This window comes from Nothobranchius furzeri, chromosome 13 (genome assembly GCF_043380555.1).
Source record: "Nothobranchius furzeri strain GRZ-AD chromosome 13, NfurGRZ-RIMD1, whole genome shotgun sequence".
Taxonomy (NCBI): domain Eukaryota; kingdom Metazoa; phylum Chordata; class Actinopteri; order Cyprinodontiformes; family Nothobranchiidae; genus Nothobranchius; species Nothobranchius furzeri.
The window spans coordinates 46,715,001-46,741,884 of NC_091753.1; the positions used below are offsets into that span (position 1 = coordinate 46,715,001).

At 39.7% G+C, this 26,884-nt stretch overlaps 1 protein-coding gene across 1 annotated transcript; it reads left to right on the plus strand.

Annotated features, from left to right (window-relative positions):
- On the plus strand, positions 1-25,805 carry st14a (ST14 transmembrane serine protease matriptase a). The gene is made up of 19 exons (XM_054742595.2): positions 1-167; positions 2,129-2,288; positions 5,939-6,069; positions 6,168-6,238; positions 6,390-6,544; positions 6,661-6,696; positions 10,227-10,461; positions 11,249-11,391; positions 16,019-16,119; positions 16,213-16,325; positions 16,416-16,552; positions 16,627-16,731; positions 16,828-16,935; positions 17,007-17,120; positions 17,710-17,832; positions 18,552-18,735; positions 20,334-20,608; positions 22,954-23,090; positions 24,928-25,805. The coding sequence occupies exons 1-19, from the start codon at positions 126-128 to the stop codon at positions 25,084-25,086; spliced, it is 2,529 nt and encodes an 842-aa protein (XP_054598570.1). The 5' UTR covers positions 1-125; the 3' UTR covers positions 25,087-25,805.
- The last annotated feature ends 1,079 nt before the right edge of the window (positions 25,806-26,884 follow it).

The window sequence follows — 26,884 nt, forward strand, 5'->3', positions numbered from 1 at the left end:
AAGACGAAACGCCCCACAGCTTGCCAGACCCTGCTCACTCAAAGGCGCGCGAGGAGAGAAGCTCAGGTGTTTTCCTTATTTGGGTGATTTTTTTTAAAATAACTTTGGCCCAGGCCAAATACTTGATGGACTACATGGAGAGCGGATCCAGATACACACCAAAGATGGTAAGAAACTCCCCAGCTGCATTTATTTCCACTTGTTTAGGTTACCTGAATTCTCCACCCGCACTCACCTGAACGGAAGTGCACGCGTAGCTGTTGTTTTAGCTAGACACATAAAACACCTGATGGGATCGGTTTTCTCTCTGCATCTGCAAATAACTCTTGTTTCTTTTCTCACCCTCTGTAAACGTTCAATTTAGAGGATTTATGTAAACTTTTTTAGCCATTTTTTATCTGCATGTAGATATAAAGCAAATCATACAACGAGATTAGGATCAAATGCATTCATCTGTTTTTAAGAATAAAAATCAATACAAATACATTTTCTTGCTGACAAACAACCTGTACACGCCTATAGCTTAATTCCCTGGAATCTGTCTTCCAGGAAGTTGTCAGAATGAAACATGACCTGTGCTCCATTTCTGCCCCCAGAAACCATCGCCAACCTGTCAGCCACCAAACACAAACCACTTATTCTCATGCTTTTCATACAATCAGTAGAAATAAGTCGTGTCGAGGACATTTCTCCATTCAAAAAGTAGCCATTGTACGGTTGTGACCTAAATTCCTGCAGGTGTATCCTACCTGTGGTGACATGTTCACACGTCTGATGAGTAACTTTAAGGTAAAGTTACTACAGAGTGTCCAAAAAGAATGATTTGATCATTGATAATACTGCCGTTATAATAATGATAAGCTGTTTAATGTAATTTAGACTAATCTTTATTAAATATTCTAAAGATTTCAGATTTCAAATTAAAGTGGTATTTCTTCGCCAATAACTTTATTGATGTGGGAAATTGTTAAATAATGTAAAAATATATAAATAAATATTATTTGTACAACTAAGAAGCTTTATTCTGCTTTCCCTCATAAACTTGAAAACACCTGATTGAGTGATAATTATTTTTTCTGTTCTATATAATCTAAAATGACCATTCAACTGGTGCTTTAATATTGGATGGTTTCATTTCGCCTTCAGGTGTGTGGTACATTGTGTTCTTGTTGTTCAGCGTTGGGTTTAAACAGAGAAAAACAGTCACCTCAGGTTGATGAGGTCACAGTTTTGGTGTCACCCTTGATGGAATAGGAACGGTCAGGTTCAAAGATGAAGACGCTGATTTTTTATTGGGTCATCCCAAAGGTTTAATGATCCCATGGTTTATAAGGCGTTTCTGTTTTTTGTGCTTTACTACGGTAAACATGGAGCGACCTGTTGCGTCTCAGCAGTTTTGCTCCCAGCAGGTTTGACAGGATTCTACATGGTGAAACCTTTGTACTCCCTCCCCCATTCCGTCTCAATCTCACCTCTTAAAGCAAACTGCAGAGCCATGACTCACTTCAAATTTAAAAAATGACTTCCTTCTACTCCATTACCCCAGCTGAAACTGTCCTCCTTAGATTTTAAACACAGATTCTTTATCACTCCATGTTTCTGGTTTTAGTGATATAGCAGCAACACTCGTACACTGCAAAGAGATTTGAATGTTATTTGGTTAAAATAAGCAGAATAAATTAAACTCTTTTTTTTCATTTTAAAGGGTTAAAACTAATAATAAGAAGTATTAATGCATCAATTTGACTTTTTGGAGCAAACTTTATTTTAAATATCAGAATTTTGTCTCTAATTTATCACTGAACTTGTTAGCCACAAGTATTTACCTGACTACTTTCTGTTTTAAAGACTCTTGACATGCAGCTTTGGTCTTTAATCTGTTCATAACTGATAAAACATTGCCCCAATATGATCAGATTATCCTTTTGAATTTAATTTATGCTGAGAATAATTTCCCCTTTAAAGATGTTCTTTTTACTATTTAAAATCAGTTTTCATGCATATTTTCAAGTGTTCTCTTTAAAGAAAGAACTGCTGCTTTTATTACTATTTTTTTTAATTAAACAAAGAGCTCAAAAGTGAAGCTTTGTTTTAAAATAAAAGTTGTAATTAGTCATTTGTTTTCCAGGACAAAGAGTTTGAGGCATCTGTGCAGTTCCTGCCAGCATCAGATCCCAAAAAAGTGGAGAAGAGCAAAGGTCCGGGGAGAACGGGAGCTGTGATCGGGGTGTTGATCTTTGCAGCCGTTCTCGCGCTCATGACCGGACTGCTCATCTGGCATTTCCACTGTAAGAAGCTCTTTCTTTTCTCAATTAGATGAATGTTTTTACTTGTTTGGGTAAAAACCAGCAATTATTTATAAATGCTGAAATAATAAAATATGTTAAATGCTGCCAAGCAGGAAGAGAGGTGACATTTTTTGTAATCATTCCTCGCTCTCTGCTACACTTCCAACATTTCAACAGTTGTCAGCTGCTCCACCAGAGAAAACAAGACATTGGATTTGTGTTATGCAAATGTAAAGAATGCATACATGTCCAAAACAAGACCTCTTCTGGGACAATCGGATCACATTCTTGTTTTTCTCTGCTCAGAATACAAACCACTTGTTCAGAGGCAGCCTGTGACAAGAACTGTGAGAAAATGGTCACAGGACGCTGAAGAAGCCCTGCAGGGTTGTTTTGAGATCACAGATTGGATGACTCTCTGCCAAGGATATGAAGAGGACATCAATGCCATGACTGGATGTGTCACTGACTATATAAACTTCTGTGTGGACAACATCATACCCACCAGAACAGTGAGATGCTTCGCTAATAACAAACCCTGGATCACCAGTGAACTGAAGAATCTGCTAAATGAGAAAAAAAGAGCCTTCAAGGAGGGCGACAGGGAATTATTGAGGAGTATACAGAAGCAATTGAAGATCAAGATCAGAGACAGCAAGGAGGCATACAGGAAGAAGCTGGAGAACAAATTACAGAGGAGCAATATTAGAGATGTCTGGTCAGGGATGAAGAAGATCACAGGCTTCAAGCAGAGGAAGGATTGCACAGATGGTAGCCTGGACTCAGCCAATGAACTGAACAAGTTCTTCAATAGGTTCAGTTCAGGAACAAACCCAGCATCCTCCTCGCCTGTCCCCAGCCAATCAGACATCCCATCCTCCTCTGATCCAACATTTTCCTGTCACACGCCAGCTCTTTTGTCCTCTAACGCAGTCATGGACTCTTCTGGTTCCCAAGTCAGGAGATGCTGCTGCCCTGGTTACCTCCCCCTCCCACCTATCTGTCTCTAGAAGTCAGGTGAACAGGCAGCTGGAGAGACTGAACAGGAACAAGGCTGCAGGTCCAGATGGTGTCAGCCCCAGGGTACTGAAGGCCTGTGCAGAGCAGCTCTGTGGGATTCTGCAGCACCTCTTCAACCTCAGCCTGGCCCAGGAGAAGGTTCCAGTCCTGTGGAAGACATCCTGCCTTGTTCCAGTTCCAAAGAAAACTCGCCCATCAGTCAGTGACGACTACAGACCGGTTGCCCTGACATCCCACATCATGAAGGTCCTGGAGAGACTCCTGTTGGTCCACCTGAATAAGCACACTAGAACATATCAGGACCCGCTGCAGTTTGCTTATCGCCATGGAGTTGGAGTTGAAGATGCCATCATCCAGCTGCTTCAACCAATCCACTGTCATCTGGACAAAGCAGGCAGCACTGTCAGGGTCATGTTCTTTGATTTCTCCAGTGCATTTAACACAATCCAGCCTGATGTACTTTGCCAGAAACTCCAGAAGACACAGGTGGGGGCCTCAACTATCGCCTGGATTAAAGACTACCTTACAAACAGACCACAGTTTGTGAGGCTGAAGAACTGCACATCAAACCAGGTGATCAGTAACATTGGAGCACCACAGGAGACTGTACTCTCACCATTCCTTTTCACCCTGTACACCTCAGACTTCCAGTACAAATCAGAGACCTGTCATCTACAGAAATACTCAGATGGATCTGCAGTTGTCGGGTGTACCAGAGATGGACAGGAAGCTGAGTACAGAGAGCTGGTGGAGCGCTTTGTGGCATGGTGTGGAAGCAATCATCTGACCTTGAAGGTGAACAAAACAAAGGAGATGATTTTAGACTTCAGAAGAAACAGGGTGGAGTCAAACACTGTTTCCATCATGGGAGAAGAAGTGGAGGTGGTTGAGGAATACAAATACCTTGGAGTTCACCTGGACAACAGACTGGACTGGAGAAAGAACAGCGAAGCCGTTTACAAGAAGGGACACAGCAGACTGCCCTTCTTGAGAACTCTTAGGTCCTTCAATGTCTGTAGCAAGATGCTGCAGATCTTCTATAAGTTTGTTGTTGAGAGTGTAATCTCTTCAGCCATCGTCTGTTGGGGTAGCAGCATCAGAAGCAGGGACCTGAAAAAGCTCAACAGCCTAATAAAAAGGCTGGTTCTGTTCTGAGGACGACGGTGGAACCACAGGAGGAGATAATGCAAAGAAGGATTCTCCAGAGAATCAAGAAAATTATGGACAACCCTGAGCATTCTCTTCACAAGACTGTCCGACAACGGAAGAGTGTCTTCAGTCAGAGGCTTCTTCAGTTTGGCTGCAACACTGACCGCTACTGGAGATCCTTCCTGCCAACAGCCATTGTAATATACAACAACTCTTTGACGACTTGATTATTATTATTATACTGAGCTACTACAGCAATTAATTTCCCTCTGGGATTAATAAAGTATTTTTGAATTGAATTGAATCAGCAGATTTCAATTCAGTTTATTTATTAAGTGCCAAATCACAACAAGAGTTGTCTGAAGGAACGTCACAAACTAAACATTCCAGTGGAGTTCACTTAGGCCATTTAACTAAAAGTTCCCTTTGTTATTACAGAAATAATCAACGGGTTGTTTTTCATTTATGTTAAATACAAGAGTTAACAGATGGTCCATCTCCACCGCTGCATTAGTCTCAAAGTGGAAAATGAAGTTAGATTTTGCTGATTTATTTTGCTGTAATGAATGTTAGAATCTCAGAAATCCTTCTAAAATTATCCAGATCTTTCATATTTTTATTTTGAGTTGAACATAACAGTTAACTCTTCTGGTAAGGCTTTCCTCAACTTTTAGGAGTGTGTTTGTGGGACCTTCTACTTATTCTTCCTGAAACACAATATGAAATTGCATTTTGCTGAATAATTGCAATGATTCAACTGAAAGGCATAAATTTGCATTTTCCAAGCCCTCAAACACTCGCAATCGCAGCCAGCATTCATAGGTGGGCCCCATATGGATACAGACCGACAAACGTATGACAAACCATATGGACAGCATTCGTCTGCGGTTTCCATTGGGGCCCCACAAGGGTTTGCCCACATAGATTTTAACGGTCCCTGCATGGGTTTTCAGAGGGACCCAGATGGTTTGACTCATACACGGGATTGTTGAAATCTATGTGGGCAAATCCCCATAGGGCCACCATGGAAACTTTGGACAAACCCTGTTGGCACCCATATAGTTTGCTCATACATATCCATATGGCTCTTTAAAGTATGGTTACTGTGGTCCTAGCAATTCTTTATCTTGCAATGAGAATACATTTTTGTGATACAAAGGTCATTTATGTTTGGTTTATACCTGCAACAAACCAGGAACATGGCACAGGTTCCCTAAAAAGAATTGAATCTGGATTATTTGCTACATGACTGGTTGTTGCTAATTGGTGATTAGCAGGAGGAAGTGCCAAAAAGACAAACTGATGGGTTAATACTTGTTTGTTTTAGCTCAGCATTTAAAATGAAAACTGCTGAAGAGGAAAAAAAGACAACAAATGGTAGCAAACAGAGATTAAATCTAACCAAACATTGCAGCGGTTACCAAAAAAGGTTTAAGAAACTGAAGCCTTTAGTACGAAAGGGTCTGTTTGTGCTTTTGCAGTTCGGAAAAACGATTGGGCCAAAAAGATGTACAGCGGCTCCTTGAAGATCACCGACCAGACGTTCCAGAATGCCTACGAGGACTCCAACACAACAGAGTTCCAGGCACTGGCCAAGCAGGTGCTTGTGGAGGTAAGACTGGTTTTCATGTCTGACACAAAAAAATCCTGTTTTGTTTTTTTCCCTTCAATTGTGAGTTTAGTCATGTTCTTTGTTTTGACCCTTTTCAGCTCAAATCCATTTACTCCAATATTTCACCACTGAAGAAGTACTATGTTGGCTCCACGGTTCAGGCTTTCAGGTATCATAGAGAAAGTGCTAATTCACATTACTTTAAGAATGCCAGTTTATTGTTTTGGGTTCTTTTGAAACCCATAAAAGGCTCGATGTTTGCGGGTACACATTTGTTATTACTTTGAATCCTGCTGACTGGGTCTTGCTGTTGTTTCTAGCGAAGGCAGTGTTGTCGCCTACTACATGTCAGAGTTTCGAGTCCCCGTGGGCCAAGAGGCGTCTGTAGACCAAGCCATGGCTGAACTACAAAATGTATTTGCCAAAAGGATCATGCCAAATCCTGCCCTTAGAGTGAAAGACGTCACAACGTCGGGTAAAGTCAACACTGTAACTCTGTATTTGTTACCACAATGTTTTCAGAGGAAGCTGTTTCTCTCGTCTTGGTGGTTTTGTTTTATACTAAATGTATGTTTTTGTCGTCTTTTGCAGTAACCGATGCTCGCATGTTTTCAACATCTTATCGGAGTAAGTTGTTTGTCTAATTTCTAAATAGTTTGCATGTTGTAAAATGCCACTCGGAGAACATTAAGGTTCATCTAGGTTATAACATCTAAAAACTAAACTAAAACCAGGGTGGCACCCATGTGAAGAATTTTGCCTATATTGATATGTGATGATTAAGGTGCACAACGTAGAAGACTATTCTTGTTTTAACGTCCGGGAAACAGCAGTGGACGTCTCGGCTAGTAGAAGCTAACCTTTAGCATTAGCAACATCACCACACAGCAGAAGCTCCTCCAGGCTTGTATTATTGTGTGTTTAAAACATCCACATTAGATGTTTTGTGGGCCTAATACATGCATTGCACAAAGCCATCTATCAATCACAATTGTTCTAACTCTTTTAGCGGAAGCAGGCCACGAAGGGGTCCACGTGCGATTTGGTTGTCTTCTAAATTTCATTGGCTATTTGACACATTAATCGACAACATACTGCACTGCTGTTGCTTTGGGATACACGTAAGCATAGGGGGCAGGACTTCTGACCTATCAGTCAATAGCTGATCATTTTACCCCAGCAGAAGGGATAACTTTTCACCTGTTGGATCAGGTTAGATGTTGTTCAAAAGTTTAAAGCTAATAGTGTTATGCTAATGGAGTTCATGGTGAGAAAAAATGTATCTAAAAGAAATTTCCGTGATTCCAGCATTAAATAATGTTGGATTATAGACACAAGACTTGTTGTGGACTTACTGTTTCATTTGAGGAGTTAATTGGGCCCTTGTGAGTGTAAAAAAACATCTTTGTTCACTATGGCTTTGTTCTGTCAATGATATGCAGCTTTGAAAGGTGAGTTGAATCTCCTAGTGGTTTGATAAGTGTTGTCAGTGTCCTAACCCTACAAACAAAGTTGTATAATGGAAGGAAAAATATGCATAAGCACACCTTTATCAAATTGTCTACGGTACATCAGTCCACTGAGGTTTTCACAAGTGAGGGGTCTATCTTCTTGAGTTGATCCAGAACAGGTTGCCTGATATTGAGGAATTTATGGTTACATCTTCAGCTCATATACTCTATTGTCTCTACAGTCAGATTATGGAGAAGATTGTGATGCCACATCTAGGGTTGGGCATCGTTTGATTTTGAACGATTCTGATTCCGATTCCAATTCCTCGTTTCATTTCCGGTTCCTATCGATTCCCGATTCCGATTCTTTCATGACATTTCATGTTTTAAATGAGCTAGCTAACCACAGGTCCTACTTGATGAAATAATCTTAACTTTAACATGAATTTTAATTCTATGAACAATAACATCACCTTCATTTAGACAAAAACATGTTTTGGAGAAAAAAGAAAGACATGCAGCACAACCAGTGTGTTTGTTTCTGACCAAAAAGTCTGGAAGAAGCCTCTGGGATGAGAGGCTAAATGTCTCCAGCATATCCAGAAACGTCCAGCTGTTTTCAGCTAAAACTCTCAGGATGATCATGTCCAGGATGACTGAGAACTACACCTCCATGCTGCAGCAGCATTCAGTCACAACAGGAACTTAAATGTACCTGCTGTCAGTAACAATCTAACAGATTTAAACATTAAAACTCAACAGAAATAGTTCAGAAAGGAAATTTAAATGTTCACAGCTTTGTGTGTGATTTATTATTATTATTATTATTATTATTATTATTATTATTGTGGCAGAAGCTGGTGTGGTCCACCACAGAGAAAACTGCTCTAATTTGATGACTTTAATTATTCTACAGGTTATTATTCAGCCCTCTGACGCTCACACACACACACACACACACACACACACACACACACACACACACACACACACACGAGTGTTGGTGAGCGGCTGCGTTTGACTGCTGACGCTCTGTGTGTGTTTTTATTTCTGCAGTGAGACAAACTCGACTCACACCATCCAGAGTTTGTTCTTTAAAGCTTCTATTAAATCCACCGTGTTGACGTATTTTAACAAGTTTCCTCTACGCTGCAGGAGTTGAAGTTTACATTACGGAGTAAAAGTTCGGCAGACACGTTTGTTTATATTTGGCCGCTGCGTGGGGGGAGGGGGCTCTCGGTGCTGCACACAGACAGCTGGTGTGATCAGCTCTGAAAAGCGTTGATCACAATTTGCAGATCACGTTTATTTTTCACGGATATCGGCCGCGGATTCCTCTTCCGGTCGGCATACGAGGAATCGAAACTAGGAATCGAAAAAAAAACTTTGAACGGTTCTGGGAAAAACTAACAGTTGGAACCGGTTCCAATCGATGCTCGATGCCCAACCCTACATCCTAAAGGTTGGGGGAAGGTTGCTTTTCCAGTGCAGTAGAATCTGCTGCCCAGCTCTGAGGGTGGTGAAGGCTATGAGGGTCCTGTTGTTTCGAGTCAGATATGGCTATTGTGATGTAATTCCAAAGAGGGAGATCAGGGATTCAGCTCCACTGGTGTCTACACCACGTCAGGGATAAAACTAAGTATAGATTTCCAGAACATCGACAATCCAGAACAGGTCCAAAACATGTGGAAAAAGTGGCCAGTTCCATCCCACATCCATCACAATGAGGGTCATTATCTAATTTAAATATAGTTTCATTTTTGTTCAATGTAATCGGTGAACTTCTTGAAATTGAATAACACACAATGTTTCATATAAATAGAGGATGAGTGAAAATTTTCTAGTACGGATTGCCAAACATTAGGTTGGAATTCTAGATACAATTCTTCCTCCCTCTGTGTTTTGACACGAACTCTGGGTTTCTGTATCATGGGAGTTCAAGGATGGCGCCTATGGCACCTTTGGAGAGCGTATTCAGATCCAAAACTATCTCACAGAGTGAGCCCGGGGGGAGGGAATGAAAATAATTAACAGATGTTGAGACAAAACCGCAACGTTGAAGGTACCTATAAAGGCGAGTATCTGAATTAGCAAATTTTTGTTTTATTTCTAGAAAAGATGCAAAAATATTCCCAGTATAAAAACCCTTTAAAACCTTAAGGCCTTTTTCAGACCAGTGTTTGAAAACACCATCTATAGTGGAAGGCATAAACACATGATTCCTAATTATCGGAGCTAGAATTCAAATACTGTTCCTTCTGAATTAACCCCATATTTTTAATGAGTGTCGTACCACTGGGTTCACCTAGCTTTCCAATGATGCAAGTATGAGTTTGAGGAGACTGCAAAACTAACTCACAGGCATTTAAAAAAAGCATTGCTTGTAAAATAACACTTAACAAAGGGCTCGGGCCAATGGGTGATAAATTCATCAGATTCCCCAACAAATACCACATGGCTAACCCCTTCCATGGCCAGCTCCTCCTGAAACACAAACAACAAAATGGACATAAATCTGTCATTATTATCAATCCAGTACTTATGAAATCAATACGATGTGTTAAATGTCTAACATCGGCCGATACCGATGATGGTGCCCATATACTGTGCGTTCTTTGTTTTGTTGTTTTGTTTTAATGATGCAGATTGTAAACAGAATCTAAATATCTGCATTAGTGTCATTAAATGTTTTTGTGTTTTTGTCAGGAAATTTGAAATTTTCAAAACACTTGCGCCCTAATAAAGTTGAAGTTATTGAGTCACCTGGTTTCCCCAACACTCCGTACACCCCCAACACCTTCATCCAGTGGCAGCTGCGAGCGGACCCCGACCACGTTATCCAGATTGACTTCAGTAACATTGTTCTAGAAGACAACTGCAATAACGACCTTTTGAAAATCTACGACTCCTTGGTGCCTATGGAGAGCCGCGTTATGGAGGAGTGAGTTTGTTCTTTTCTGATTCCAGCTGGTAACGTGTAGCAACAAAGTTCAAGCATTCACATTTAGACTGAAAAGGCAAATTTTTCTGCCTGTAAGGGGCCTCACCTGGTCAGAATCTGTGCAATGACACCTGGATTAATCCTAAACCTGAAATCTAGAACCAAAACACACAAGGGTGGAGTTATTTAATGCACAAATTACTTTTAATAAAAAAAAGCATTAAAATTCCACAGGAAGAACTTTCAGTGTAAGACATAAATCACCTGTGGAATCTTAACCATGCAGAGATGAGTACAATTGATGCATAAACATTCAGATTTAGTATTTTTATACAGTTAAATAAATTTCATTCTATTTTCGACTTCACAGAAAAAGCAGCTGAATCATTTGTTCACACGGTTCTTTTCAGTCATTTATGTGTAGAAGTTGAGTAGGTCAGAGCAGATTTGCAGTTATTCTCAGCTTTGAGCTGCAGGGAGGCAAGAAATTCCAAGCTACCCTTGTTTCAATCCTCAGAGTGAGCAGGGTTCACCAGGAATGTAGAGACCAGAAACTGCACCTGCTTCCTGATCGAGGAATAAGTATTTTTGGGAAATTAGTAAAGAAGTCGATCAGAAAAGCCCCTTTGGGGATTAAAATGAGTTTGGTTTGCATAGAAACAATATTGACGTGCTCCTGTCTGAGGGCCATTTTTGTTTTTAGAAACAGTTTCTGTCAAGCTGCGTGAATCCTATCCAGGAATTTTCCTGATGGGATATCTCTGTCATCCTGATTGTTTTTCTACAGGTTGTGTGGATGCCACGCGCCCAGTAAACCACTGAAGTTGATGTCTTCTCAAAATGTCATGTTGGTGACAATGTTCACAAATGAAGAGTTAAACTTTCCAGGCTTTCGGGCGCAACTCTCACAAATTCCACGAGCAAGTGCAAGTAAGGGCATTTTATTTGTTAACAAAAATGTTAAAAGTTAACATAGTATCATCTTGTTAACACATTAATTAATGACAAACACTTTATTGCTCATTAAAGCTGTGGAACACTGAAACAACATTTTTAATGATTATTAGGCCCGAGCAGCGAAAGCGCTGCGAAGGCCTCTTGTTTTTCCTCCGTTTATTATTTATTATTCCGGTGCCCCTTTGAATGGCTTTTTGGGGACCTTATCATACCCCAAAACTCACAATATTTTGCAGACTTGTCAGGCCTGGTGAAAAATTGGATATTCTAAAGGTCCCAAAAAAATCGCAAAGAAAATGGCTGAACAGCGCCCCCCTAGGAAGTGAAAAATACCCCTCTCCATAAAGCTTAGTTTATCGTACAATTATGAAATTTGGTACACTTATAGTCCTCAACGGTCCGCACAGAAAAGTCTCTTGCATCAATATCAAACAGGAAGTCTGCCATTTTGGGTTGAATTGGCGATTTTTAGCTGTTTTGGCTGTTTTTCACATGATGGTCTCAAAAATTGTGTAAAATTGCTCAGAAGGGATGGGCGAACAAAATGAGACAAGGATTCTGAGTTTTCGTATATGTTGAAGGGGCGGGGCCAGGCCTCGAAGCTTGACTACTCGCCAAAAAAATTTAAATTGCTATAACTTCATAGCCGAATGGAACAGAGTTACAAAATTTTCTGTGGTCATTCGTCGTCCACAAAGTAAACTGAATTGTCAGATAATAACATCACACAAGCCCCGCCCCCTCAAGACCAAAAAGGTCAAGTTTTGCTGTGATGGGTCCCAAATCATCCCATTTCAATTAATCACCTCAAATTTCTAGCTGGTAACTCAAGACAAGTGGGGGTTGCTTGGCGTCACTTTATGGGAGTTTTTTGCAGAGGGTGGGGCTGTGGCGGTGCGGCGAAGTTAGGCGTACCGCCATGGACTTACGTGTGCCTCCAATTTAGTCATTTCTAAAGATATCGCCACGAAACATCTTGTGAGTGATCCTAGTCCGGCCCCCCAAAAAATCTGATGTGAAAATCTGGTGGGCGTGGCCTATTTTCTGAAATAGCGTCCCCTAGGACCATTTAAACTGTCAGCCCCTAGCCATGTTTTGATTGAGGATTACGAAATTTGGTACACTAATGTGGTGTCTCAGGACCTACAAAAAAGTCTGTAGGAGCCAACTGCAAAGTCGCACAGGAAGTCGGCCATTTTGGTCCAAGTACTCGATTTAGTGGTTTTCGCACATGTTGTTTGGATAGTGACGCTCCATCACCCTTTTCACCAATCGCCTTCAAACTTCTGCTATATACTCTTAAGGCATAGGGGGGAAAATTCAACCGTCAGATTTTTCAAAAGTTGAAAGGTGTGGGCGTGGCTAAGCCTCAAACTTTGACCTTTCGCCGTTACATTACTTGACTTAATAACTCCCATGTGCATGATCAGATCTATATCAAACTTTGTCTGTGTGATCACTGACCACATCTCAAGACATTGACAATGTGGACAGCTGACATCACCTAAGCCCCGCCCCCTGACTACAAGAAGTCTATTGTTTTATGGTGAAATGCCCATATTTGTCCCCTCTAATTTAGTGAACATGACATTAAGCTCATTCACTGTCCATGATGTTTTAATGACCATTCAGATCTGATAGCTTTCCAGATAGGGAGGGGCTTTGTAGCCATGGCGTATTCTGGCGTGATGCTGTGACCTTACGTTTGACTGTAACTTCTACAAACAGCCTCCGATCTGCCTGAGACTGAACATGGAAATGAACAATCATGTCCTTTAGCCAACGAGGCACAAACGGTTGGTGAACGTTATATAATATCACCACAGCGCCCCCTACATACCTTTAAAATTGTAATAACTCCTACAGACGAGGTCGTAACTGCGCCAAACTTGCTATGTGTCATCACACAAAGGCACCCAACACAATCCTGACGTAACTGGTTGATATCGCTTTAGCTCTGCCCCCTGACAGATATTAGGCCCTGAATAACAAATGCATGATGCAATTCACACCAAACTGCACACAAATGACTGTTATAAACCTACAAACTTCTTCATGGAATATTTCCTAAATATGGGACAGCGCCCCCTAGATACAATAAAACCTTTGTAATTTCTGCAAAAAAGCTCCAAACTATATTAAACTTGGTGGGAGTCATCACACTACTGCAATCAACACATGTATGTGTTCACTTGTTCAAATCACTTTAACTCCGCCCACTTACAGCTTTTTGTCGCTAGATGACCCATGCAACGTTTGATTGATGCCAAATTAACAGAAAACCATCTTTGATGACCAAAGATGATCTCTATGGGATTTAGTTGTAAATGGTCACAGCGCCCCCTAGATGGGTTCAAACTTTATTAACTTCCAAAGACAAGGCCAGAATGGCATTATACTTGGCTTGTGACATCACGTGACTGCACCAAACGCATTGATGTGGTTGTTGGTTCAAATCCCTGTAGCTCTGCCCCTTTCAGTTCACTGGCTCTAGAAAGAACACACAACGTCTGATTGATGCCAAAATAACAGAAAACCATCTTTATCAACCAAAGCTGACCTCAATGGGATTTTTCTGTGATTGGTCACAACGCCCCCCTACATAAACTTAATCTACAATAACTTTTAAAAAAAACGTGGTCAGAAAAGCATTACAGTTGGTCTGTGTCATCACACCACCAGTGTGGTAAAGATAGAGTATGCCCTAGTGGTGAGACGTGTAATTTAACGGTGGGCTCAGAGGAGATGCTGAGTCAGGGTGAGGTGAGGACGAGGTGACCGTTAGCAGTTTCTGGTGTCAGGGTGGTCGACGTTTCTGTTCCGCGAATGTGTCTGGGTGCCTCGGGCTGCCGGTCAGGCCGGAGCGGCGCGAAGCGGCGAGGGCCGAACGACGCTGCTTGCAGCTTTAATTTCTGGTTATAATCGGTCACTCTGAGTTTATCATGCAGGCTAAATATGAAAATAGTCTCCTACACCTACCTCCTGCTTTAGCTTCTGATAGAAAATCGACGGTGAAACTCTAGGATTTGAAAAGCCTGACAGATCTATGTCACACTGTCACTTGACATTCATGGACTCACCCATCTTGACTCAAGATGGGGAAGGCTGTTGTTGGTTTAGCGTTCAGGAAACGGCAGAAGACGTCTCGGTTAGTAGAAGCTAACCGTTAGCATTAGTAAATCCACCACACAGGAGAAAGCCTCCAGGCTTGTGTTATTTGTGGAGATAAAACATCATCTTTGCAGAGCAAACCGAGTCAGTGTTACCCCTCCTTTCCGCTGTGCGTGAAAGCATCGCGAAACGTAGTACGCAGCAATAAGTGGCCGTTATAATGGATGAGTTCCTTTCCACCGGCTGCTAAGTGTGACGTTTTGGACATACCCCAGAAGCAAGGGCACGCTATTATTATGTTTCGAGTCTATTTTTGGCGCACAACGTTTCCTAAACTCGTCAAACGTCGGTTTAGTTCAAGCCCGACAGGAAGTCAAAAACAAAAGCTGTGTAGAACATCTGGAAACTTTCATAATAAAGGTCACGTGCAGTACGTCATTTCCTGTGAACTTATGTAACCGATGTAAACAGAAAAGAAAATAACCCACAGAACTTTTTTCATGCGTGCAGCTGTCTTTCTTCTTGTTTATTATTGTGTGGGTGTGTGAAATCACGAGTGGTGTTGCAATTCTCCCGTGATTTTTGTGACGTCACGAGATCAGCTGTGTGGAACACTTTCACTCCCATTTCACATCACAATTGCTCTTGGTTGGGAACGAGCTTGCGGGTAGAACACCGCTATTACATTACGCGACTGCTTTCAAGGTCAGTGGAAAGCCGGGGTTAGTCGTACTGCTGTTAGCCAATCAGTGGTGAGATGTCCAAACATCAGGAAATAATCCTGCCATCTGCAGCTCAGCTCTGATGTGGCTCACTTCTAGTTCCTGAAACAAGCCACAGGTGTTTGTTTTTCTCCAGAGGATGACTTACAAGGCATATTTCTTTTTTTTTGTCACCGTTTTAGTTATTTTTTTTTTCATTTTAAACATATTTTAGTCATTTTTAAAAATGTTTTTATACTTAAATTATTTTTTTTGTTTGTTTATGTGAAGCACATCGTGATTTTTATCTTGAGAGGCGCTATATACAAGGTCTTTTTTTTTCTTTCTATTTGTTCCTACAAGAGACCAATGCAAATATATTAAACAGTTGAACCACATCTTTAACACTTTTTTAGTCTGTTGCTCATTGGCTCTCAATAGTTTCAAAACTAAGAAACTACAGAGGAATTTTCTTAGTAAAGTTCTGGACATTATATTTAATTGTTTTGGTTTGTTGCATAAAAACAGGACTTGTCCACTCCTAACGCTGATAAGAGCATAAGAAACATGAAAAATATGTTATGGTACATTTATCATCTGCAATTAATTGTGGGTTAACTTTGGAATTTATGCAATAAATGGTAAAAGAAAATATTGACTTTCTTTCTTTCTTTCTTAACATTCAACAAAATGATCTGTAAAACAAAATGTGTTCAAAAGGCCTTAATATAAGGATGAATGTCTGTACGTTTTGGGGTAGTTTTAATATTTTACTTTTACTTGAACAGAAAGTTGTGGCGGTAAGCTGTTGGGTACACAAGGAAGCTTCCAGAGTCCAAACTTCCCAAATTACTATCTCCCTGAAACTGACTGTACCTGGGAGATCCAGGTGAGAATTCTTAGTGACTCGTTACCGCGCCTCCATATTGCTTCATGTTTACAGAGTCGAGCAGGCTTTTCCTGACCCTCTCTCTTCTTTAAGGTCCCAGTCGGTAAAGTTGTGAAGGTGACATTTCAGTTGTTACTCCTGGCTGAGCCTGGCCAGGAAGATGGCAAAAACTGTAAAAAGGACTATGTGATGATCAATAATAAGAAGTAAGTGGATGTTTGTTGTTTTATAAAATAAAAGTGCAGTAAAATAATAAGAGTTACAGAGAGATGCTAGTTTGTACGTTCTCTTTTCAGACTTTGTGGGGAATACAATAATGGAGCACTAACAGAAACCAGCAGGACCAACACCATGACGGTGATGTTGCACTCCGACAGCTCCTACGTGGATCGTGGTTTCCAAGCAGACTATGAGGCCGTTGACAGTAGTGACCGTGAGTGTCTTAGCTTAGCTCTTATCATCCTTTGCTTTCAGAAGAGGCTCCATCATGTCCTTTTATGTCCACAGCTTGTCCGGATATGTTCCAGTGCAAAAATCTTAATTGCATCAAGCTCAATCTGAAGTGCGATGGTTGGAATGATTGTGGAGACCTGAGCGATGAGTTAAACTGCAGTATGTATCGCTCACTTCCATGGCATTCAAACCTCTGGGTTAGTGAAACCGTAACTTGTGGAAATGACAGTTTTTAATAAACATTTTCTCCTCTAGAGTGTGATTCAAACAGCATTACCTGCAAAAACGGATTGTGCAAGTCCATGTTCTGGAAATGTGACGGTGTGAACGACTGTGGAGACAACACGGACGAGGAGGGCTGTGGTAAGACCAATGATGCGGATGCTTTACTGTGGAGAGTTCAGTCGGTTTTCTAACTGTTGATTTTCTTTAAGGATGTAAGGCTGGACAATTCGCCTGTGAGAACAGCAAATGTGTCTCTGAGAAAAACAAATGTGACGGAAAAGATGACTGTGGAGATGGGTCAGATGAGCTTGGCTGTACCAAAAGTAAGATTGTCTTATTATTCAGATGGGCACCTCGCTTCCTCCTGCAGCCTCCTGCTTCTGGTTCCATAGCAACATTTTTTGAGGATGTGTCTCCTTCCACCTTAAGGTCTTCTCCCGATCAGCTCTGGTTCAGAAATTCCAGGTTTTTCAGGTTTATTTGTAAACCTGGAAGTCAACTTGGAGAAATTTGGCAGCTACTTAGTTTTGCAATCAACTTTCTTTTATGTGCATTTAAAAATGCACACATGAAGAGCAAACGTCAATATTTTTAATCTTGAATCCCAGCTGCAGCCTTTCTGCGTGGAGGTGGCATGTTCTCCCCCTGCATGCGTGGTTTTTCTCTGGGTATTCTGGTTTGCTCCCACAGATTAAAAACATTAAGGAACACGATAAAGCATCTGCTAAAGAAATCAATATAAAGAAACTCTATTTAGTCTGATGAAATGTCTATAAAAATACCGTAATCAAACAAAACGTATATATTTAAACAAATCAACCATATAAAGATGTTCCTGCCTCTGCTTCATAGTTGATAAAGCTGTGTATTATTTCCAGCACATATTTACAGTAAATCTATTTATGTCCCTAGACACGGATGTTACCTGCACTTCCCTCACATACAAATGCAACAACAACAAATGCATCAGTAAAGTGAACCCGGAGTGTGACGGGACACCTGACTGTGAAGATAATTCCGATGAGGAAAACTGCGGTATGTCAGATAAAAACGTATCTGAGATCAAAATTTGCTTATCTTCTTGTAAAATGCTGTGGAAAATATTTTGAGTTTACCCTCAAAGCTTTGGTTTAATCTTAGGGATCTAGACCTTCTGAAATGTTTTAAAAGCATTTTAGGGGACTTTGGTTTATTTTTCCTGCAGTGTCATTCCAGAACGAGGGCACTTATTAGGACAATGTTTTTTTTTTTGGTTTTTTTTTTTTGTTGTTGTTTTTTTTTTTTTAACACAACCTGGTGTACTGTTAAAGCCAGGTTCACAAGCTGAAAACTAACATCGAAATGCTCAAAAATAATAAAAACGATTGCCCAAAACCAGTTAGAGATTAAAACAACCTGGTTCCTTGGGTGTGGTTAAACACAGCACTGTATACGAAACCGGTTTTAAACCTGCTCCTGTTTCACAACAACTTGCAGCAGGTCTTCCTGTTGGTAATTGTGTGTGTGTGTGTGTGTGTGTGTGTGTGTGTGTGTGTGTGTGTGTGTGTGTGTGTGTGTGTGTGTGTGTGTGTGTGTGTGTGTGTGTGTGTGTGTGTGTGTGTGTGTGTGTGTGTGTGTGTGTGTGTGTGTGTGTGTGTGTGTGTGTGTGTGTGTGTGTGTGTGTGTGTGTGTGTGTGTGTGTGTGTGTGTGTGTGTGTGTGTGTGTGTGTGTGTGTGTGTGTGTGTGTGTGTGTGTGTGTGTGTGTGTGTTACAGACTGTGGGAAGAAAAGGTTCAGTCGTAACCGTATTGTGGGTGGACAGGATGCAGAGGATGGGGAGTTTCCATGGCAAGTCAGCCTCCACGCCAAGCCTTACACTCACGTGTGTGGAGCATCCATCATCAGCCCAACATGGCTGGTCACTGCTGCTCACTGTGTGCAGGACGAAGGCAGTCTAAGGTAGAGTCTTGCTTCATCCTGCTTCTTATAACAACTCAAAGCTGCTGTTAGTTTTACTCGCCACATAATAGTCAGATTTTAGTTTTATGTTGGGCATCACAGGTCCCTACATATATTAGAGGTGGGAATTTACACGTTAATTACAATTAAGTAGATAAAGAAACGTTAAAAAAATTATCAATAAATGTCATCAAGCTGCATCTCTTTAAAAAACAGCCTGGGCTACAAGACATAAGTCTCTTTTAGGTTCTCCAAACACAACAATACTATAATTAAAGAAACGTGGCAATTTGCTCTTCATGAAGTTATTTTGTAGTTGGTAGATAGCAAGCAGGCAGGCATTGACTTTATCCATATGAATTTTATTACAGCAGGAAGGACATGCCTACACACAGCATTAATCATGAAACAGAACTTTCCCTGAACTCTACACTACACCTCCTCTCTCTCTCTATCTCTCTCTTTCTATCTCTCTATCTATCTATCATATATATATATATATAATGTATATATACATATATATATATATATATATATATATATATATATATATGTATATATATATATATATATATATATATATATATATATATATGTATATATATATATATATATATATATATATATATATATATATGTATATGTATATATATATATATATATATATATATATATATATATATGTATATATATATATATATATATATATATACATATATATATATATATATATATATATATATATATACATATATATATATATATGTATATATATATATATATATATATATACATATATATATATATATATGTATATATATATATATATATATATATATATACATATATATATATGTATATGTGTATATATACATATATATATATATATATATATATATATATGTATATATGTATATATACACACATATATATATATATATATATATATGTATATATGTATATATACACACATATATATATATATATGTATATATACATATATATATATATATATATATATATATATATATATATATATATATATACATATATATATATATATTAGCAGTGCTCTGCTGCCACACAACATTTACAATCCTCCACGTCTACTTCATCCATAGCACATACAGAGGGTACAGAAAGTATTCAGACCCGCGTCAGTTTTTCACTATTTGTTCTACTGCAAACATTTGCTAAAATCAATTAGTCATGTTTTCTTCATTAATGTACACTCAGAACTAGTGATGCACTGATTAGATTTTTTTGGGCAGACACGATAATCGATATTAATATCACTGTTATGGTCGATAACTGATATTTTCTTATACCAGTATACTGACATTAATGCTGCTAAGATCATCAGATTTTGTATAGAAAGAACTGCCGTTGACAACAAAAGTCTGCTTTTTAAATCCAACCATTCACTGAATCTCATGTTAAGTGTGCTGATTTAGTGAATCATACGTTTTTGTGAAGCACGTTGAGTGCAAGTTTAAGACTGTTAGGACATGATGTCAACTAGATGGTTTATCTTTCTATGCATTTTGCTTGTTTGTTATAATAATAAATGAATAAACGTTTGTTGTTGTGTTGGTCAGACTCTCGCAGGCCAGTGCCTGGGATGCTTACCTTGGCCTTCACACCCAAGACAAGATCAATAGTCCTACTGTGGTGAAGAGGAAACTGAAGCAGATCATACCCCACCCTTATTACAACACATACACCTTTGACAACGATATTGCTCTGATGGAGCTGGATAGTCCCGTCACATACACTGATTACATCAAACCCATCTGCTTGCCGGCTCCTCAGCATGACTTCAAGACCGGTAACGGCGTGTGGATCTCAGGATGGGGAGCCACGCGGGAAGGAGGTGAGTTTCCACAAAAACTGAAAACATTTAAATCATTTGCAGGCTGTTTTAAATTGGGGGTTGAAACTTTACAGCTATGCTCAAAAGCCTAAATACCCAGACAGAATTTAGCTTTTGTTGTTTTCAGAGAATATGACAAACTGGATGTGTGAGTGAAGCCATTGACTATCAAACAAATTCTCCTCATCAGAAAAGTGCATACCCTGATCCTTTATAAAGTCCCATTAGTTGTCACACACACTGATGTGTGTGCGAAGTTTGTTCTCCGCATTTGACCCATCCCCTGGGGGAGCGGTGAGCTGCAGACACAGCCGCGCTCGGGAACCATTTAGTGGTTTAACCCCCCAATCCAACCCCTTAATGCTGAGTGTCAAGCAGGGAGGCATTGGGTCCCATTTTTTCTAAGTCTTTGGTATGACCCGACCAGGAATCAAACCCTGATCTCCCAGTCTCAGGGCAGACACTCTACCACTAGGCCACTGAGAAAGGTACCATTTATTGCCTCCTTAATAACCGCTTAAAGTCTTTTGTTTATAGTTTTAGATGAAAACCTTTCTTTAGATGGCAAACTTATCTTTGGGAATTGTATCCAGTGCCTGTAGATTCTTGGGCTGTTGCATGAATTGCACGGTTGAGGTCTCCCTAAATTGGCTGAAAATTGCTTCTCCAGAACCTTGTTTCTGCTGTAGCCTTCGTAGCAATGACTTGACCTTGTGTTTTTGAATTGTTGCCATATTGAAATGTCTAAAAGCATCCCACATACAGCTTCTGGACTGAATGCAAACTTTGCTTTCTGCTTTGAGGTACGGGTGTAATAACTGGCTTTCATTTGGTGACTCACCTATGAAGCCCAGGCAGTTCACCTCCGTAAGCTTGGGAGGGGGTTTGATTTTTCTGCGTGAGATATTGGAGATTTGGCATGAGAGCGTGTGAAGAGGGTCTAATGCATGTCTCACTCAATGTGTAAGAGTTGGCAGCCCTAAATCTCCTGGTGCTGATCCATAGCTGGCAAATGCCATGAAACTCACAAAGAAGGAGTGAGAAAGTCACTTGTTTGTTTAGAAAATGGGATGCAGTAACCATATTTGACCACAGGATGTCATTCTTACATAATGCACCTTTAAATGTTATTATATTTTGTTATTAAAATGACCTTTTAGAGAGCAAGTCACCCCCAAATGAACAATTTTTGCTGATAAACTATATAAATGATAAACATAAATGTAGACACAAGTAGTCAATAATTTGGCACTTAATTAAAATTTTAAAATTCTACCTAAAACTCTGTGTTGTGCTGTCTTCAGGTAAAAACTCTGCACTGCATTTGAATTTAAATCTGCCATCACTATTGGCTAAGAGGTACACTATGTTGTTAGCTGGTACATTATGATGCCTGTGTGTGTGTGTGTGTGTGTGTGTGTGTGTGTGTGTGTGTGTGTGTGTGTGTGTGTGTGTGTGTGTGTGTGTGTGTGTGTGTGTGTGTGTGTGTGTGTGTGTGTGTGTGTGTGTGTGTGTGTGTGTGTGTGTGTGTGTGTGTGCGTGTGCGCGCGTGTGTGCGTGTGTGTGTGTTTTAGCGGCTCCGCCATCTTGGTCTGTCAGGCAATAGCATTTGTTGCATTTTTTCAAACAGGAAGTGGGTGTGCATTAAGACTCTGGTGACTTGCTCTTTAAATTATTATTATGTTATTAATTTGCAATAGTTTGTAGACTGCGTTACACCTAATAATTAAAAATGGCTATAAGCCTTTTTTTTGTTTGTTTCTTGTGAAAATTGAAGGGTTAAGCCTTCAAATGCCTCATCACAAAATTAGAGCTGAATTTTCATTACTTTTTCTTTGTTTAAATCACTTTGTTCAAAGTCTACAAACATAAATGTCACTCAAAAACATGTAAGAATCTCTAATCAATAAAAGTTCTATTTTCTCTGAAAAAATTTGTAAACTAGTGGAACTATTAGTCTTTTTTTTATTATTATTTTTTGGTAAATGTCAGACAAAGTGCTGATATTTAAAGTTTTATATCTAAAGTTTGAGCCATGTCAGACGACCACCGTAGCTCCTCCCTTTTAAGAGTCAGTTAAAGACTCATGTTTACTCTAGATTTCACACATGCTGCCAGTTTGTTTGGTTTTAGAAAACGCTTGTTGGTATACATTCAGTTACCCTGATGGTACTGTGGGCTTTTATTACTGTCCTTGTTATGTTCAGCACTTTGACTGTTGGGTGTGTGAAACAGCTGTATAAATAAAGTCCGCCATTGTTAACTAAAGAATTCTAACATAACTTTGTGGGTTTAATATTTAGTAAAATTGTGACCTCTACTGTTCTTCTTTCTTTATAATTCAGGATCCGCTGCAACAGTTCTCCAGAAGGCCGAGGTCCGGATTATAAACAGTACAGTGTGCAACACCTTAATGAAAGGGCAGCTCACGTCCCAGATGATGTGTGCAGGAGTCCTGGCTGGAGGAATTGATGCTTGTCAGGTAATCAACTCCCCTCCCCTTTCTGTTCTAGTCTTCTATCAACATTTTTCCTGTTTTTTTATTTATTCCTGCACTGATATAACTCTACTGTGGGTAAATTACATAATTTGTTTGTTTTTAGTCAGTGTAAATGTGTTCTTAACAGTATCAGTTAACAGGAAATTTAAAGGAAAAAATGGATTTTGGTGACTTAATAAAGGCTCAGAAAACAGATGACACGTTAGAAAGGTTCACAGAGGTGAGAATGTTCTGCTTTTGAGCCTGTGATTAGGTAAACGCCAACATATTTTATTTGAAATCACTAACAGATTTTTTTTAGAGAACTAAATAACAGAAAGGGGAATAATGATCTTAAATCAGGAAATACCAGTTAGCCTTGTGACTCGACCTTTTTAATAAACGGGACAAAAGCTTTTAACTGCGAAGGAAAATTTGTTCAAACTAAATCACAGATGTCCAAAAAGTTTGGAAGTCTGTTTTATTACCACGATTAAAAAACAAACAACATTTAAGGGAATTAGCATAAACTCAAAATAGGTCCGTATAACTGACGTTACCCCGTCCTTTTTACAAGCACGTCTTCATCCACGCGCACCGCGCTGCAGCGGCTGTTGCTTTTGTCCAGAGTTGACGCTGCTTGAAAACATGTGTGCGCTGTCGCGGTTGGACGGTAGAGTAAAAATCTCTTACCAGTAGCTACATTTATATCATATAAACCGTATACCGGTGTCCTGTCGAAGCATCATACCTCGTCAGATTGGCATACCCATATTACAATGCATGCCAATCTGATAGGCCTCGTATCCCAGACTGTCGTAGTTGTAATCCTACCCTGTACCCTAACTCTTACCCTAACCCCAGTGATGGCATACCAGTCAGAGGAGCACACCAGCAGTATGGTACGCTCCTCTGACTGGTATCGTGCCCTGATACGACAACTGCTTTACTGTACATTACTAGCCAAAAAGGTATGGTGCTTCTGAGAAAAGTTGGTTTAACGCGTCATAAGCTGAGACACAAACCCTCACATTTGCGTATCCCAACCCACCTCTATGTCAGCAATATGTAAACAATGGTCTCGGTAATGCTAACCGCAGAACAATGCAAGCCTGAGCTTCTGCTAATGTTATTTTGAGCAGCTAACGTCTTTGTTGGATGAGAGGAAAACAACAAAAAAAATGTTGGAGCAACACTCATGTTCTAGTATGTACTTTAAATATCCAGACTATGAATGAATGCCAGATAAATCCACAGCTTGTGGTAAGTGTCCTCTTCCTCGCTTGTCTACAAACCTCAAGTCCACAGTCAACCGGACTTTCACTTTGTTCCACTTTGATTCTATAGATTCAGGCAGCATCATAGTGCCATTGGGATAAACAAGCCAATCAGCACACAGCTCATTTAATATTCATGTCCTGGCTGAGTGGTTGGGGCGAATCAGTCTTTCCATTGTAAGCCTTTATGAAAGGGTTGTATTTTCCCATTTGTCAGGGCTCCTGGGCCATTTTTAGCCCCAACAAAGTTGCATGTGTTTGAAAGAGGAAAAAACTCTTTCCAGGACACATTTAATACAAAAATGTAGAATGTTAATTTTTAGATTTTTCTACCCCTTTGAAGCTCTAAAGACTCAATTGTTTTACAAATTGAGAAAAGAAAACTTCATAGAAAAAGTTACTGTAAAATGAAAAAGCTAAGTCGTTAAGAAAGGGGGGGGGGGGGAATTAGAGATGCAAGAAAATGATTTGGAATGATAAAATGGTTTTCCCTCAACTTCCTGCTCTTTTCCAGAATGTTGACTTCATCCATTTCCTTCTTTGTGTGTTTTTTTCTTCTTCAGGGAGATTCTGGCGGTCCTCTGTCCAGTCCGGAAAGCGACCGAATGTTCCTGGCAGGAGTGGTCAGCTGGGGTGACGGCTGCGCTCGCAGGGACAAACCAGGAATCTACACCAGAGTCACCAAATTCCGAGGCTGGATCAAAGAGAAGACGAAGGTTTAATTCACTGGAAACTGGTCAAACCGAGTCAAGGGATATAAACTGAGATTTGGATTATTGCTTCATTTAGATGCCACTCTGACTGACCGGCCAGTGGATTTGGTGGACTTAATCATTTGCTGTAATTTCAGCTGAGAATGCACTCGATGCTTGAACATGAACTGCTGCGAGTTTTAGGCTCACCATGATATTAAGAGGATGGGGGGGGTGGATTTAATGTTTTTAAATGTAAATAAATGTTTTATTTTTGTGTTTTATTTTATCTTATTTTATTTGAGAACAAAGATTTGAAAATTTTTAGGTTTAATTGTTACACGTGCACATGAAATGTGGCCACTCATTGAGCTTTTTATCTTTTTTCACTGTGGTTTGTTGCGTCTCTTTGTTACAAATGGTGTCAATCAAAAGCAAAATGACAGTAAGCTCATTCCATTTCACCTCCTATGGATTGGTATTTAAAAGCATCCTTTAAAATAAATGGTGATTTTTCATTTTTTAATGAGTTGCCATTGTGGATGCATTTTTATTTCCACACATTTTATCTGCAATTTGTGAGCTTGAAGCTAATTAAATTGCTGAGGGAATGTGGCTGTTTAATAGCTAATAAATTTGTGTAAATCTGAATTGGCCTATCTCTATTTTTAGCAGGATTTTGTGGATAGATGCTGATTAAATTCCATAAGAGTTGATTTTTGTGATCCAATAAAACATTTTGCACCCTTTTTTGTTTTCCTTCCTGACTTCAAAGTTTAGCCACAGAGGTACAAAAAAAAACTATTTCATACACAAACCACAATAGTAAATATTTCTTCTGCAAAGTTAGAAAAATCTATGATTTTTTTTAGAACACAGTATTTATATGCTTTTTTTCCTCAGTGATGGTGATTAGTCCAGTTTGCAAAAGCAAAAAGAGGTTATTTAAACAGAAATATCAAGCTTCTGAAAAGTATATTAATTACTATTTTCTACAAAAAAAAATTTGGTTTTGCTTTGCATGAATTCGAGCATCAATGGGATGTGGCATAAGCCCATCAGACTAGTTTTTCTGAGATATGATGCAGCCTTCAGATCTTTTTCAATGTTGGTCCTGGTGTCTCAGGTTCCTCTTGATAGTGATAGCTTCTCTATAGAATTCAAATCAGGCAAGGTTGTTGGCCAATCAAGCACAGTAACACCATGGTGAACCAGTTTTTAGTACCTTTGACAGAGTGGGCTGGTGCCAGCTCATGTTGGAAAATGAAATCAGCTTGTCAGCGGAAGTAAGCATGAAGTGGTCTATGGCCGATGGCTGTGTTGAATGTGAACTTCAAGCAACATTTAGTAGATGAGATGCAGCCACAGATCATCACTAATTGGAGACTTCATAATGGACATTAAACCACTGAGCAACAGTCCACTCAACTGACTGAGCATGCTTTGATACAGCACTCTGTCAATAACCAGCTTTATAGAAATTAGTTTTTGCAGCGTATGCTCCTTGTGGAGGATGTAAGTGACTGTCTTCTGGAAATCAGTCTAGCCAGTAGTCCCCATAATTCTGCCATCTACTGACCCAGACAGAGAGATCATTTGAGGCTCAGGAAACTTCAAGTTGCAGGTCACTTTGCAGGTGAGCTAATAGTTGGATGGTATGGCATCATGAGTTTCCAATATTTCACGTAGTCACAATATTCTTATTTTCTGATACACACAATTTAAGGTTTTAATCATACCGTATGTAAGTAATGATCATCAGAATCACAGGAAATGACCTGAAATATTCACTCGGTGTTTAACAAATCTATGAGTTTCATTTATTTCA

Coding starts and splice junctions, on each gene's coding strand:
- st14a (XM_054742595.2), top strand. CDS start 126: ATGGACTACATGGAGAGCGGATCCAGATACACACCAAAGATG. Junction 168..2,128: donor CCAGATACACACCAAAGATG/GTAAGAAACTCC, acceptor TTTGTTTTCCAG/GACAAAGAGTTTGAGGCATC. Junction 10,462..11,248: donor GAGAGCCGCGTTATGGAGGA/GTGAGTTTGTTC, acceptor GTTTTTCTACAG/GTTGTGTGGATGCCACGCGC.